This window comes from Acinonyx jubatus, chromosome A3 (genome assembly GCF_027475565.1).
Source record: "Acinonyx jubatus isolate Ajub_Pintada_27869175 chromosome A3, VMU_Ajub_asm_v1.0, whole genome shotgun sequence".
NCBI classification, from domain to species: domain Eukaryota; kingdom Metazoa; phylum Chordata; class Mammalia; order Carnivora; family Felidae; genus Acinonyx; species Acinonyx jubatus.
The window spans coordinates 29,852,065-29,869,258 of record NC_069388.1 but is presented as its reverse complement, the minus strand read 5'-3'; the positions used below and the strand labels follow the sequence as shown (position 1 = coordinate 29,869,258).

The following is a 17,194-nucleotide window of genomic DNA, read 5'->3' as shown; positions in this document are numbered from 1 at the left end:
CTAAGTGTCAAGCAGAACCAATTAGTGGCAAACAGACAGACAGACAGACTTAGACACATCCTATTGAAATGTCAAGAAATCCTAAACACTTCCAAAGACAAAAGCATATTCCTACAAAGATACATAAATCACATAAAGGTGGAAATGGATTTTTCATCAGTGACATAGATGCTAGAAGATAATGGAGCACTAGCTTCAAAGTTATAAGGAAAAAGACTTTGAAACATATCCAGCCAAATCAGCTTTCAAGGAGGAGTGCAAAAGAAATTTTCACACATGAAAGAATTCAATGTTTACTACTCAAAGACCTTCTCTGAAAAGAAAAAAAAAAAAAAAAAGGACCTTCTCTGAAATAATTAGTAAATGCCTTCCAATATAATTTTAAAAGCATCCAAATATGAGCTTTAAGAAACAATGATCAGCAAAGGAAACAATACATGTGACTTTCTGAAAAATCAGCAATCTGGAACTAAAATATATGATTTCAACATAGGAAGCTGAAAAGGGAAGTGAGAGACAAGTGAAGCAAACAGTAGCTCTGTCTTGATAGGGAAAAGAAGATACAAATTCTGATTAATTCTAAATAAGAAGAAAAAAGTGATAGTTTAAATACATCAAAAATGTACAGGTAACTCTAGAAGAAAAGAAAATGAACATATGACCTCCAAACAACTATGGAAACAAATCAGTTCAAAAACAAAGAAAAAAAATATGGCAAATACAAAACAAAAAAGGACAGGAATGAACACAAATACATCAGTAATCACTAATAGGTCAAATTACCCTTCTACAGAAGAAATTTGATTATATGCTTATATATTATATATACATTTAAGATAACACAAGTAGACTGAGGTAAATATATGGCAAAACACACACGAGAGAGTCCTATCATAAAGAGTTGGATGCTTTAAGATGAAAACAGCATTCAGTCAAAAATACTCAAATCAAAATCTTAAGCACCTCACTGGAGACGGATATACCAGATAGAACAGGTGACATATTTAGGAACCATGATAAGTTAAAGTCAAACCTTATGTATCAAGACTAGCACCGCACTTAACAGGGACTACTTTGCTCACATGAGAGGTGCCCCTCCAAACAGCTATCTACCAAGGAAATAGGATTCACAACTCCCATCTTACACTCACTTGCCATTATACATTCACTGACCAATTGGTGGGTAGAATCACTGGCACCATTTATTTAACAGACTTGAAATACATATATACTTGAATCTGGGTAAGCAAAATGAATTCCTGAATAATGCTACTCCAAGTATTAAGCAAATGTTAACAGAAATTAAGTACAATACTAGCAGACTAAATAAAATTCAAAACAAAAAGGATTAAAAGGGAATAAAAAGAAACTGTATCATGAGCATAAAAGAAGTAGAACTGATGTGATCCTAACAAATGCTTCAAAAATATTAAAAACAAGGAGAAACTGACAAATCTACACAACAATGTGAGAATGACACAGGTATCAGAAATTTGTACTCTCTCACACACACACACAAAATAAAGGTATAGAGGATTTGAATATAAAGCTAGTAAGGTGAATCTATGAAACATAAATAACCCTATCAAAAAAAAAAAACAAATACACCTTCCTTTCAAATACCTAAAAACCATACAAATTAACTGCACAAGCTTAAAGAACCTCAAACTCCAAAGAGCAAAAACAAACCACATTCACTTTCCACAATAACTCAACATTATGAATTAATCCAACAAACACAAAGAAATAAATCTCTCCACCTGAAAATTTTTAAACCCACTTCTTTTAACTCTGAAATAAAAGAAGAAATCAAAACAAAATTTATTTTTGGATGAATGACAATAAGAACATTATGTATCAAAATCAGTAAGATACACCCTCCATGGTACCCGAAGGAAAATTTCTGGCCTTTAAAGTTTATCAAATGGATGCAAAAAAGAAAACCTGAATAAAAAGGGAAATGTCACACACAATTTGAAATGCTAGAAAAAGAATAAATTAGATCCAAAATAAGCAGAAGGGAATTATTAAGAACAAAAGCAAGATGTAGGGGTGCCTGCGTGGCTCAGTTGGTTGGATGTCCAACTTCTGTGCTGACAGCTCAGAGCCTAGAGCCTGCTTCAGATTCTATGTCTCCCTCTCTCTCTGCCCCTTCCCCACTCACACTCTCTCAGAAATAAACATTAAAAAAAGACAAAAATGTTTTAAAGAGATGTAAATGAAATTAGAAAAACATGATCATCATGAACAACACCACAGGAGAGCTGACCAATAACATCAAGCTTTGAAAAAGCCATTAAAACAGACAAATTTCTGGTAAGTATATCCAAGAAAAAGAAAAAAGATATAGCTTTTCTTTAAAAAAAAAAAGAAAAATCAAAGATAAGAGTATGTAACCAGAGACTACGTGAGTGTACAATTTCATATTAAGTTTAAAATGTACACCAGAAAATTAGCAAGAAAAAATAGAGTACAAAAAGTGGCTCAAAATAAGATCAAAACACAAATCAAAAGCACTGAAAATTTTTAAAAAGATGTGAAAGATCTTTCACCCAAACAAGAACAAAAAAGCACCAGGCCTTAATGGTTTCCAGGCAAACCTTTAAGAGCTTCTAGATTACAGAAAAATCTAAAAAGATTCCTAAGTCATTCTAACCTCATATCAAAACTAGAAAAGAGGGGCACCTGGGTGACTCAGTCAGTTGAGCATCCCACTCTTGATTTTGGCTCAGGTCATGATCTCAGTTCGTGGGATTGAGCCCCATGTTGGACTCTGCAATGAGTGTGGAGCCTGCTTAAGATTTCCTTTCTCTTTCTCTCTCTCTCCCCCCCCCCCCCCACTCCCCACATTCTCTCTGGAAAAAAATAAACTAGAAAAGAAACATCTCACAACAAAATGCATTAAATTACTAAACAATGTCCAGTTGTGCAGTAAGAGTAATTAACCATAGTCAACAGATATTCTTCTCAGGAATACAAAAAGATGGTTTTCACGTTAGATTCCAAAAATAACAACAATACTTAGCGACAAATCTTAGTACTAAATATGTACAATAGCTATTAAAATAGTGTACTGAAAATCAGAGCAGCGGAAAGATTCCTGTTCCAGGAAAAAACACTGAGTATTATTAAAATGTCAATTCTCCAAGTTAACCTAACAATGTCAATGCAATTCTAATGAGAACACTATGGCTGACTCCCCAGCAGCCATTCCACCTCAGTCCCAGGCAGGGACAGTCCTGAATTTTTTTTACACCTACAAAAATTCCATTCCCAATGACAGGCCTGACCCAAACTGGCACAGGTCATGAAAAGTCTGTCCCTGGCACCTATAAGAAAAGTTTCTTCACTCAAGAAAGCAATAGTGCTAAATAGGATTGAAGCAAGGAGATTAGATTCCTGTTTTCCGACCTGTAGTGCCATTTTTTTTTAAATGTTTATTTTGAAAGAGAGCAAGAACGAGAGTGGGCATATGCTCAGGCAAGCAAGCAGGGGAGGGGCAGAGAAAGAAAAGAGAGAAAGAGAATTCCAAGCAGCCCCGCACTGTCAGCGCAGAGCCCAACTCGAGCTCATGAACGGTGAGATCATGATCTGAGCCAAAATCAAGAGCGGTAGGCTTAACCAACTGAGCCACCCAGGCACCCTGTGCCATTCTTTTAACCATCAACTTTAGGAAGCCACCAACCTGTAATTACCACAGACACAGCACTCCACCAACAAACATATCACATCAATAGGATTAGAATCTTGGAGTCTGGGTGGCTCAGTGGTTACGAGTCAGACTCTTGATTTCAGCTTAGGTCATGATCTCACAGTTAATGGGTTCGAGCCTGGCATAACGCTCTGTGCTGGGAGCGTGGAGCGCCTGCTTGGGATTCTCTCTCTCCCTCTCTCTGCCCCTCCCCTGCTCTCCCTCTCTCTCTCAAAATAAACTTTTTTTTTTAATAGGACTGGAATCCGAAGGTCTGGACAAACCTAAGACCAATGGAAGATTTTATAATGCTTAAAGCAAATTAAGCTTTACTCCCATTTCCTTAGATTAAAAAATTTAAACATTAACATATAGCTATTATGTGTTAAATGATTATCTATTAACAGTCAAGCACTCTATTAGGCACTTGACTGCATAAATTTATTTAATGTTTGCAATGATCATATAAGGCAAGTACTATAATCATCCCACTTTACAGATTAAGAAACTGAAGTGCACAAGAGTCCAAGGTCACAATCAAGAAAAGGCAGAGGTAGGGACTCAAACCGAGATTTCCTAAATCCTTTCACAAGCATTTTCAACAAGTGTCTATACAAACCTAAGAGCACAAAACACACACCCTTGAGTTAATAAGAAAATAAAATTAGGAGTTTAATAAAAATCACATACTTTAAAAAATTAGGAGGATCAATAATATATAAAGAAAAATAAGGAGTCTTAGGCAGAGCTCAGTTCATATGCTTGTTACAGACTTTAAAGGTTTCTGGATTTTTCTCTGTACTACTCATCAAACGATTTACGTACCCAAGAACTGAGAAACACTGAGAAGCACAGGAGGTCCATTAGACACATGTTCTCTGATAATGGCTGAGAGAATTATGCCAGGCCATATAATTGTTATTTCAAAACATTCAACTGCCCAAAGGGATTAGATTCCCATCACTGACTGCAGACTGCCTCATATACTATAACATAATGAATACTGGAATAAGCTTTCTAATCCTTGTTCAAAACACTGTTTCTGGTGGGAAAAGGAACTTCTGCTATACCATCACAGTCTTCATATCTCACCAACAGAATACTTATTTATCACTTCCAATTACTGAATTATTCCATTAATTTTCACAGATATTTTAGTCTGTTTGCAACCCTTCACATATATCCTGGTATTAAGGCCTCCAAGGCACTCAGTCTAGACAATCTACACTTGACTTAGAATTTAAACTCTGCCTCACAGGTTATTTATGTAAAACCATCTGTAGCACCACGTCTGTCTCATAATAGGTCTCAACAACTGAAAGGCTTTCAAATGGGAAATAAATGGTGTATAAGAATGTGCTGTTTTCCAATACTATGAACCACATCTTTACCAGACCGATGTGGTTAAGATATTGCAAACCCAAATCTCTGGGCCGATCTAGACAGCAATCCTTGGCATCAATTAAAAGGCCTACTTTAATAATATTCTTGGGGCGCCTGGGTGGCTCAGTTGGTTGGGCGTCCGACTTCGGCTCAGGTCATGATCTCGCAGTCCGTGAGTTCGAGCCCCGCATCGGGCTCTGTGCTGACAGCTCAGAGCCTGGAGCCTGTTTCAGATTCTGTGTCTCCCTCTCTCTCTGACCCTCCCCCGTTCATGCTCTGTCCCTCTCTGTCTGAAAAATAAACGTAAAAAAAAAATTTTTTTTAATTAAAAAAAATAATATTCTTATTCTCAAAATAGTTTTAACTTGGGGACTAGATGACTAGATGCCTATATAATATTATATATTATCAAACCAGTAGACTCAATAATAAATTCTACATTTTGGAAATATAGACCGACAAAACCTAATAAACTACTAGAAAACTAAAGATGGCTTCCACTTTTAGAAAGCAAACTTTAAGCTGTTATTTAGAAGAGAAGTTTTCACATGCTGGTCAGTCTCGCTGACATACACTGAGAAAGAACATAATAAACTGAGAATGAACAGTGCCTGAAGATAAAAATATCCCAAGGTATGAACCTGAAAAAACATTCACCAGGGTATAAATTTAAGCCTAAGAAACATCACTGTTCTTCTAAATGACCAAAATAACTATTCTTTTCTGCTTGATAAGGTCCTAACAGCCTACAGTCTATTGCCTTGTTCCTTCTCTCTCCTTTTAACATGTGTTTAAGCAAAAGATTTTTTTTAATGTTTATTTTGGGGGGGGGGGGAGCGGAGGGGAGGGGAGGGGGGGGAGAGAGAGAGAGAGAGAGAGAGAGAGAGAGAGAGAGAGAGAAATCATTTGCGCACATGCAGGGGAGGGGGAGGGAGGGACAGAGGATCCCAAGCAGGCTCTGCACTGATGGGGGGCTCAAACTCAGGAACCATGAGATCATGATCTGAACCAAAGCTGGACACTTAACCAACTGAGCCACCTAGGAGCCCCTAAAAGATTTTTTTTTTTTTAAGTTTACTTATTTCTTTTGAAAGAAAGAGATCACTAGCGAGGGAGGGGCACTATGAGTGCAGAGCCCAATGCAGGGCTCAAACTCATGAACCAAACCGTGAGATCATGACCTGAGCTGAAATCAAGAGTCAGGCAATTGGGGCTCCTGGGTGGCTCAGTTGGTTAAGCGTCCAACTTCAGCTCAGACCATGATCTCACAGTTCGTGGGTTTGAGCCCCGCATTAGGCTCTGTGCTGACAGCTCACAGCCTGGAGCCTGCTTCACATTCTGTCTCTCCATCTCTCTCTGCCCCTTCCCCACTCACACTCTATCTCTGTCTCTCTCTCAAAAATAAATAAAAACAATAAAAAAAAAAAAAAAAGAGTCGGGTGATTAACTGAGCCACGCAGGTGTCCCAAAAGATTTTTAATAGCATACATCACTTCTCCTTTATGGTACCCCCTAGATAAAAAAGGGTAGGGATGCTAACACTGTTTGAACCATCATATTACCTAAATACACATGGCCCCTAAAATAACATACTGTACCATTTTACACAGCTGCATACTTGGATTATTTTTAGGCCCTGCTTAATGCTTCACATTCTTTGAACAACCAAAGTGAAGGACCATGTTTACTTTGATTTCATTTAGACTTAAAGTTGATAAAAAGGTTAAAAAGCATCCTCTCCCATTCTGTACCTCAAACATAGGCTACGAAGCAACAGAAATCTTTTTACTGAGCTCCTAATGGGCAGTCTTCCCTAATTCCCTAACTGAAGATGAAACACTGCACCTAATAAGGGGCAGTCTCCCAGGGCCCCAGCACCAATTCCTTTCTGCCAACACTGAGGCTCCCCAAAAGCCAAGGAAAAGCAACCATTTGCTAAGCTGGCATTATCAAGCTACAAAAACTTTTTTTTTTTTTAAAGAGTTTTAAGTTTATTTTTTTAGTAATCTCAACACCCAATGTGGGTCTCAAACTCACAACCCCAAGATAAGAGTCGCATGTTCTACCAACTGAGCCAGCCAGGGACCCCTAAAAGCTTTTTCTAAATCAATGGAAATTAAGGATATTCCACAACTAACAGGAGTCGAAAATCAACGTGTCCCAAAGATCTCCCTGGAGTGCTACAACATGCTTCATGCTTTGAAGTCACCTTCAAAAATCCAGCTCATCCACCAGCCACATGGGATACTCCCATCCCAGGTTCCACACCTCTAACACATCTGCTGCACATCTGGGACCCTTGATTAAAATGCATGTTCTCTTGTGACATGCCTGTATACATTTGTCAAAGTATACATTTTGCTGTATGTAATTATGCCTCAGTAAAACTTTTTAAAAATTAACAGATGCATTAAAAAAGCAGGAGGGGCGCGCCTGGGTGGCTCAGTTGGTTAAGCAATCAACTTCGACTGAGGTCTTGATCTTACGGTGAGTTAGAGCTTCGCACTGGGATCTCTGCTGTCACCATGGAGCCTGCTTCAGATCCTCTGTCCCCTTCTCTCTGCCCCTCCCCCACTCATGCTCTGTCTCAAATAGAAATAAACATTAAAAAAAATTAACAGGTGCATGTTCTTAGACTTGTTTGCAGACCTGAATGGGTTTTTGGTGGTTTTTTTTAAGCTTCTAAGTAATTCCATGTAAGAACCACTGCTCTGGGTTACGCTGCATGTACCTTCCCCCACTCAAAAATAGGGAAAGTCAAGAACACTGGGTCTGAAAGTCAGACACCTAATCACACAGATCCATTATTAACTCACTACATGCCCGTGGACAAAGGAAAAATTTCACTGACAGTTTCCTCTTCTGGAAACTAGGGATAAAAAATACCTACCACATAGGGTAACTGTGAGACTTCAATGATAGGTTTTTAACGTATTTGACACAATGTCTAACACAAGTAAGCAGTACATTACCATCATTAGCATCTTTGTTTCCATTTTTTTTTTTTTTTGACGTTTATTTATTTTTGAGAGACAGACCAGGAGTGGGAGAGGGGCAGAGAGAGAGGGAGACAAGGAATCTGAAGCAGCCTCCGGGCTCCAAGCTGTCAGCACAGAGACTGATGCGGGGCTCAAACCCACAAACCGTGAGATCATGACCTGAGCCGAAGTCGGACACTTGACTGAGCCACCCAGTCACCCCTGGTTTCCATCATTTTAAATCAATCTTTACTTGGTATTTCTCTGTCCTGTGAGACATACTCTACCTAATCTAAAACTTTTAAAGAACTTCTTACACACAGACATGCCTAGCCTCATCCCTAATGCCTAAGTCTGGGATGGGAACAGGTTTGAGAATTACACTGTTCTAGGGAACATGTGTGGCAGAACAGGACTATGACCAGGGTCCACAAGAATTCCTAAGATAAACTGAATAGCTCCTTCTAGTTTCAAATGACATCTAGTCTCCTACCTTTAGACAAGTAGTTTAAGGACATCAGAATGAAGCTCTCTAACCTCCAAAGAAAGATGGCACCACCCTATACCCAACTTGACCAAAAATAAATACGGAGATTTATTTAGTCTTTACTGAATTCTCTCAGAGGTGAAACCATTCTTGGAGGGTTCAGAAATCAAGAGGCTGCCTCTCCATCTAACAGGTGCACCCCCGGACAGTAACAGAAAAAACAAATGGAAGAAAGAAATAACCTTTTTGGCAGGTCTCATTACCTGAGAGATGGCTTTTCATGATTCATCAGAGAAAGCAATAAAGGCAACCATGACAAACATCAGACATAAAAACAAAAATAAATATATAAATAAATATGTAAATATATACATAAATCCGACATGAATATCTGTCTTGGTTCCTTAAAAGATATCTCACGCTCCAGGCTCGGAGTTGTTAGCACCACATTCCACACAGGCTCGAACCCAGAGGCCATGAGATCATGACCTGAGCCAAAGTCAGACATTTAACCAACTGAACCACCCAGGTGCCCCTAGCATCCAATTCTTGATTTCAGCTCAGTTCATGATCTCCACGGTCTTAGCATGGAGCCTGCTTGAGATTCTCTCTCCCCTCTCTCCGGCTTGCAGGTGCACTCTCTCTCTAAAAATAAAAAAATAAAAAGACATCTCAAAACCACCTTACATACCACCCCCACCCCCCAATACAATCTAAACCAGAGTTTTCCACAGGTGTCTCTGAGCAGCTGTATGTAAATGATATGAGGAATTTGTTAAAATGCAGCTTCTTAGAACCCTCCCCAGACTCTGATTCAGAAAGATGGAGTTGGACCCAAGGAATCTGCATTTTTAACTCCGAAGGTCATTTTTATGCTCAAAATTTGGAAGTACTTCCACAGTAGCTAGAAATTTTCACCTCAAGTAAGTCTTGAACACAAAAGATAGTGATTATGCTTAGCTTTAGAGCAATGTAGAAACAGCTAATAGAATATACACAATTCAATAAAGCACAGTGGTTGAGAGGATGTATGGAGCTGGCTTCCTGAATTTACATTTCTATCCCACTACTCACAAGCCATTTGACAGGGGGCAAATGTACCCCCGTTTTCTCATCTGTAAAATGGAATCAACAAGCTCTCAGTAGAGTGCCTGACCTCCGCAAACACCCAAAACACAATACTTATTTAGAAAGTGGGTGATGGGCATTGAGGAGGGCATCTGTTGGGATGAGCCCTGAGTGTTGTACGGAAACCGATGTGACAATAAATTATATTTAATATTAAAAAAAAGTACTTATTTAGAATTCTTATGGTCAATGGCTAAAAGACAGCTGGCTAGAGGGCTGTGAACCTCTGAAATTTACAACCATCTCTAATGATGTAGTACAAAACCATTAACGTTTTGCATTGCTTAAAAATCAGGTGCTTCTCAAATAAAACACAAACCAGATAACTGGTTCTAAACATGGTATCGATTGAGAGCAGTTAATCTGTTTTCCAAATTTCTTTCAAGACAGGAAAAGACAAAATAATTCAGACTCCCAAATTTTTCACAGCAAAACAGGGCTACATTTAACATTTAATCATCCAAATCATGTAAGATAAAGTACAGCAACCTGGTGGCTGGCTGAGGTACAAGACCATCCAATAAAGACCTCACTCTCATAACCTGCATTTAAAACAGGCTGATTTCCTCAAAGAGGAATTTGGCAACAAGACAAAAATCTAACCATATGTAAAATGTCACTAAATGATAAAGCTTATATTAGAGTATTAAGACAGTGGATACTTGTAACAGTAGCAATACCTACTAGACTGAGGATGCTAACTGAAGACCTTTAAAGGGGTGAAAATGTATGGACTAGAACACAACGCAGGAAAAGAAGCCTGATAAGAAAATGGAGAAACCGATTCTCCAGAAAGAGCATGTGCAACTGCCAAGGCGAGATTCCCTCAAAATAAAAAGCCTTAATGCCCAAAATGCTACAGACCTGAATCGTGAGTATCAGCAAATAGATGCAAAGAAAATAGAGATATCTGGGTGAGAGATGGCCCGAATTCTCACGGGAAGAAAAGCAGCCAAAGCTTAAGTGCACAGAACACGGAATCCAGTTTTAGGCCTGCAGCAACTCAAGGGCTAGTTAACCATTTTCCAGGAAGGCCGAAATCTCCAGATTAAAGGGATTTAACGTCTTGGACACCGCTCTTTGGGACCCACGGAAAACAGACACGGGGGATTCAAAGGATTTAGGGGGAAAGGAGGCGGTGGAAATGAGTCAAAAGAAGCCTTCTCGACGATAAAATCATGTGACTCTCGGGCAAAGAATGCCCAAGGAGCTAAGGAGAGGAAGAAAGGGTCCTGAGTAAAGACGCTCCACTTCCACCACCGTCAAGGGCGGACCACTGCGCCCGAGGTCTGGGCGGGGGCCGGACCCTAATGCCCCAAACTTGGACCTGAGGCCTCCAGCCGGGAGTCAGCCCGTGCACCAACCTAGGACCACCGTGCGGGGGCACTGTCCCCACACGAGCGCGCGGGAAAAACGGCGGCCGCGCCGGAAGGGGGCAGGGCGAGCCGCGAGGACGACCCCCCGGACACTTACGCTGCCGCTTCTTCCTGAGGCTTTCCACGCGCTGGCGGGAGGCCGAGGGAGCGCCGCTGTAGGAGCCGGGCCGGTTTCGCCTAATGCCCTCTGCCGAAGCCGAGGCAGAGGACCCGACTGGGGGCTCCGACGCGCTACTCGCCCGGCGCCGCAGCAGCTCCCGCCGCCGCCCATCAGGCCCTTCGGGCGCCGGCTCCCCCGCCGAGGCGGAGGTGTCGGCCGCTCTGCCGTGGCGCTCCATGGGTACGCCGAGCCGGCCCGCTCCCATCCGCAGCAGCCGCCGCTGCCGCCCAAGCCAGCCCCCCAGCGCCGAAACCCTCGTCGCCTCCTCCGCGGCAGTCCAGCCCAAGCAGAGGCACCCCCTCCACCGTCCGCCTCTTCCGTTGCGCCAACGCGCAGCAAGCCAATCCAAATAGGCTGGGGGCGGCCCGAAGGCCTCGCGTCCAATCGCCTCCCTCACTCGAGGCGGATCGACCGCGCGTCCGTCCAATGAAAGGCTCCCAGGACGGGGCGGGGCTGAGAGTGGCGGGGGAGGGGATCGAAGCTTGGCCGCGAAGAAGGCGGTGTTGCCGAGGGGAGAGTGATGGCGGCGCCGCCCAATGGACGTGTGGGTGGAGGGGCCGGCTCACCCGCCCGCCCCGGCGGACAGGTCAGGGGGGCCCTGCCCCTGAGTCCCGCCTCGCTGCTGCATCCCTCTCCCCCTGCCCGTGCCCTCCGCCAGCCCAGCAGTGTGCCCCCAGCGTCTGGCCTCTAGTCATTGGCAGACCGAAGGGCTTGAACCGCGGCTGATTTAGCCTTTGTCCCTTGGCCTGGTTCCGCCACTGCCGTCGAGACCACCAGCCCCTCCGCGCTTTTTTACCCTCTCCCCCAGCACTGCCACTGGCGTGGTTGGGCTAAGCCCCCTCCATTCCGCCTGCGTTGGAGAAACGTACCCGGTACCAGAAGGAAAGAAAGGTCTGGGGCTGGTCTCCATGGCAACTGGAAGAAAGAGGTGGGTTATAAATCCTACGCCACCCTTCAGTGCTGAAGGAGGGGGTGTGGGAGCCGGGGAGTAGGGTTTGCGTTTTGAAGGACAGTGTGGATTCCTTTTCCGTGCGGTGCACTAGGGGGACACAGAAGGATTTGGTGGCTGCCTTGGAACCTGGGTTGTAAGGGGTGTGTGTGTGCGCGCGCGCGAGCGTTAATCATCTTATTCCCTTTTGGGGGGCGAGACCACAGTCACCTCCAGCCCTGAGATACTGACCACACCTACCTAAGGCCCTGCCACCCATCCCTTCTCCAAAGGTTATCCAAGCCTGGAATGACCCCACCTTGCTCTGTACCCTCAAGGCACTCCCTCAGTCCGTCAAGTTTAACAGGACTATTAGTTTTTCTTGCTAATTATTCCTAAGTGCCTCTCCGGGGACACTGTAATGTCCCTTGGGTGATAGACCTCATTTTTTTTTTTTACCTTTGCCGTAATAACTGCTAGTAGCCCGCAAAACGAGAAAGATAAGCTTCTCTCTTGCTTGTTGAGTAGAATTAGCCAGGCTCACTCCAAACTAGTTCCCCCTCATTGTAGGAATAACCTTGGAAACCCTGTGTCCAAACTCTGGAAATCCCAGCTCCTGCAAGAACCCATCCCAGATGGATCCTACAAGAACTAAGAACACCTGTAGCTAGCCTTCAAAATCCCAGTCCCCAGTATTGCTTATCTTTCTGCCTAGACCTCACCAATCTGGTTGTCCTTGACCTGAGGGAGCTTTCCTCCAAGCCTATTGAGCTGTGATAGAGCATCCTGAAGAATCAAGAATCATCACCTAAGGCTGCCAAGATGAACCCCAATATCAAAATGACACCGAAAATAGGTGTAGGGGTTTTTTTGGGTGTGTGTGTGTGTGTGTGTGTTTGGCAGTGTACGTAATGCCCTTACATGTCATTTCATCTAGCAACACTTGGATAATGAGGCAAATTAACCAGAGGCACACAGCTTAAATGATAGAGCCTGGATCCCTGAGAAGTTCAGCTACCCTCTGCGTTACAGTTACCAAAAGGCACAGATTCAGTAAAATTCCAATAAATTAGTGGGAGGCTTTTTGTCATCTTAAATAAATATGTTTCTTCATTCCCTGGTGTAAGCTTACAGTGTGTGGCTATCATTAAAGTTTATCCAAAATAACAGGTGAAGCATATACTAATGACAATTAGGCAAGATGTTTATAATCCTAAAAGTAAAAATGCAAATAAACTGAACAAAAGAAACCAGACACTAAAGAATGCATACCATATGATTTACATGAAGTTCAACGTTAATAAATGATGTGAGAAGTCAGGATAATGGTGTTTGGGGGTGGGGGGAAGGGAAGAGAGTAGGCATGAGAGGGCAACAGATGAGACTTCTGTAAGGCTGGTAAGGTTCAATTTCTTTGGTCTAGGTGATGGCTACGTGGGTGTGTTCACTTTGCAATATTTCATCAAGATGTTCACTTGTGCACTTTTCTCTATGTGTGTTATACTTAAATATGGCATTTATTTTTTTAAAAATTGAAGATTTGTCCTGGACCAAGGAAGCCCATGATTAAGCTTACATTTTTTTTTTTTTTCCAGAAAAAGTCAAATGAAAGTAACAAGAGGTTTCCTTTTTGGGGCACCTGGGTGGCTGAGTCAGTTAAGCGTCCAACTTTAACTCAGGCCATGATCTCACCATCTGTGGGTTCGAACACCAAGTCAGGCTCTATGCTGACAGCTGAGAGCCTGGAGCCTGCTTTGGATTCTGTGTCTCCCCCTCTCTCTCTGCCCCTCCCATGCTCGCACTCTGTCTCTCAAAAAATAAAATTAAAAAACGTTTAAAATTTAAAAAAAAAAGGTTTCCTTTCTCTGTGGTTATTATAACACAGCATCATTTAGAGGGACAGAATCATGAAGTTTTTTACCATTTGTCTCAGTTACTTTACCCTTGGGGAGAAACCAGTTTTCTGGTATACACATCAGAATAAGCACAGAGGTCATAGTAAGCATAGTGCTTCAGAGGAACTAATCAAATTCTAAAGTAGTGATTTGCCATTGATAGAGCCATTAATGATAGAGCCATTTCAGTGACAAAACATCATATAGAATACACATCTACCATATTAGGTGCCTACTGCTAGTTCAGAAATAACCCCAAAACTTAGTGGCTGAGAACAGTAATGAATATATGTTATCTCAGTTTTTGTAGGTCAAGCATTTGGGAGTGATTTACCTGGGTGGTTCTGGCTCCGGGCCTTTCATGAAGTTGCAGTCAGTTGAGGGCATATGGGCTGGAGGGTGCCCTTCCAAGATGTGTTATTTACATGACTGGCAAGCTGGTACTGGCTGTTGGCAAAAGGCCTCAGCTCCCACAACATGGGCCTCTTCATAGGGTTGCTTGAATGTCCTCACAACATGACAGCTGGCTTCTCCCAAAACTAGTGATTCAAAGAAAAACATGCAGAAGTCACAGTATCTTTTAAGATCTAGCCTGGGAAGTCATACTTCCATCGTTTCTGCAACACCCTATTGCAATATCCAATATCCTGTTATTACACAGATCAGCCCTCTTGAAAGTGGGTTGATACTACACAAGGACACCAATACCAGGAAGAAGAGAGTCATCGGAGGCCATCTTAGGGCCCACAGTCTGCCCTCTGGATCCCAGGGGATGCGAGAAGCTTCACATTCTCATCTCTTACTGCTTGCTTCCTGAGAGCCAGGGGACAGACCCTCTCTGAGTTTCCCTTGAGGTCTCTTGCAGCTAAAGTAGGGCAACTGGGGAGTAAAAAAACCAGAAGTATGATCACCAGAGCGCCAAGCCACAGAGGTTTATGGATCAAGTTCTCTCTCCTTTCATTGGGCCGTATTAGTGCCAGGAAAATGAAAAGCATAGAATCAGGCCCCTGTCAAGCCCGTGGTCTTTTTTTTCGAGTATAATGGTGAAAATTTGGGAAAACCTTGGCTATTATCTCTCCCAAAGGACAAAAATATGAAGAACATGAAGTTGTTAAGCCCCTAGACATTCTTCCAAGGCCTGGCCCCTGTCCCAGAATGCGCTATTGAAGAGGGATAGAGATGTGTGTTATATGTGCATGTGCACATTCACACACACACAATAGCTAGCATGTGGCATTCTAGTGGTCTCACCAGAGCTCACAGGCAATATGAATATTACCTGCTTTCAGAAATAAAGCTCAACTTGTCTCAGGAGAATAAAGATAGAAAATCGAAGATGAAATGTAATGAGTTTAGAACAACTCAGTTTCCTAGACATGGAAGATTCTATCCTTTCCCAAGTATTGAAAGGATTGAAAACTTTTTCTGTTTTCAACCTCAAGGCCTATCTTAGCTCTCTTTAAAAATCTTTTTTATTTATTTTTGAGAGAGATAGAGCATGAGCGGCGGGGGGGGGGGGGGGGGGGGGGTTGCAGAGAGAGAGGGAGACACAGAATCCAAAGCAGGATCCAGGCTCCAAGTGGTCAGCACAGAGCCCGACATGGGGCTCGAACTCACAAACTTCAAGATCATGACCTGAGCCGAAGTCAGAAGCTTAACCAACTGAGCCATCCAGGTACCCCAAGGCCTATCTTATCTTCAACTAAATATCCCTGATTTGGATACTATTAGCAGATAACAACTAATGGCTTAGGACTGTGCCCAAGTAAGTTTGGGAAATATAAGATAAACTTAAGTCATTTTCTTAAAGCTTTAATATTCTGAAGGGCACGATAAATCTCCAAGAGGAGGCTAAGGTATGTAGCTATCTTCCAAATGTAATTGACCATGGAACCCTTTTTTCACAGAATTTTTTCCTTAGACACTGGGAAATTCATTTCTAGATATAAAAGCCACATCTCTGTTGTATTGTCTTGTATTGTGTTGTGTTTTGAAAGGGAGAGAGAGAAAGCGTGAGCAGAGGAGGGGCAGAGAGAGAGGAGAGAACAAGAATCCCAAGCAGGCTCTGCACGGCCAGCAAAGGAGCCTGATTTAGGGCTCGAACTCACGAGATCATGATCTGAGCTGAAGTTGAGACCATTAACCAACTGAGCCACCCAGGTGCCCCCACATCTCTGTTATATTAAAGGCAATGGAGATCTAGTTCTTTCCGTTTTGAGAGTTTGATGGCTGTTACTATCTTTGTTCCCAAATAAACCTACAGTAGGTCCCCCCCCGCTTATCTATAGTTTCACTTTCTAGGGCTTCAGTTACTCGCAGTCAGCCACGGTCTTGAAGTAGATGATCCTTCTTCTGAAATACTGTCAGAAGGTCAATAGTAGCGAACTGCTATGTCACAATACCTACGTCATTCACCACAGTTCGTCGCATCACGTTGGTATCGTATTATTTCACATCATCACTGGAAGAAGGGAGAGTACAGTACAGAAAGGTATTTTGAGGGATACCTAAATGGTTCAGTTGGTGGAACGGTGACTCTTGATTTTGGCTCAGGTCATGATTCCAGGGTTGTGGGATTAAGACCCACATCGGGCTCCAGTGCTGAGCATGGAGCCTAAGACGCTCTCTCTCTCTCCCTGCGCCCCTCTCCTGCACTCGCTCTCTATAAGTTAATTAATTAATTTAAAAAAGAATATTTTGAGAGAAAGACCACATTCATATAACTTTTATCACAATAGACTATTGGGGCGCCTGGGTGGCTCAGTAGGTTGAGAGACCAACTTTGGCTCAGGTCATGATCTCACGGTTTGTGAGTTCGAACCCCGTGTCGGGCTCTGTGCTGACAGCTCAGAGCCTGGAGCCTGCTTCAGATTCTGTGTCTCCCTCTTGCTCTCTGCCCCTCCCCCATGCATGCTCTGTCTCTCTCTGTCTCAGAAATAAACATTAAAAATTTTTTTTAAAAATAGACTATTACAATTGCTCTATTTTGTTTTTATTGTTATTAATCTCTTACTGTGCCTAATTTAAAAATGAAACTTTGTCATAGGTGTGTATGTACAGGAAAAACATTGTATATATAGGATTTGGCCACATTTTAAAAAGTAAAAATAAATGGGTAAAATTAATTTTATTAGTATATTTTATTTAACCCAATATATCTAAAACATT

The 17,194-nt window shown here is 42.4% G+C and overlaps 1 protein-coding gene across 2 annotated transcripts in view; it reads right to left on the bottom strand.

Annotated features, from left to right (window-relative positions):
- The window catches only part of PANK2 (pantothenate kinase 2), a 30,964-nt gene extending 19,437 nt beyond the window's left edge, over positions 1-11,527 (bottom strand). Inside the window, exon 1 of one of the 2 annotated variants that reach the window (XM_053200204.1) lies at positions 11,141-11,527. In XM_053200204.1, coding sequence (XP_053056179.1) covers positions 11,141-11,408 — 268 coding nt within the window. In that variant the 5' untranslated portion in view covers positions 11,409-11,527. The remainder of the gene's footprint in view (positions 1-11,140) is intronic. The other variant, XM_053200203.1, reaches the window with a different exon arrangement.
- Between the last annotated feature and the right edge of the window lie 5,667 nt (positions 11,528-17,194).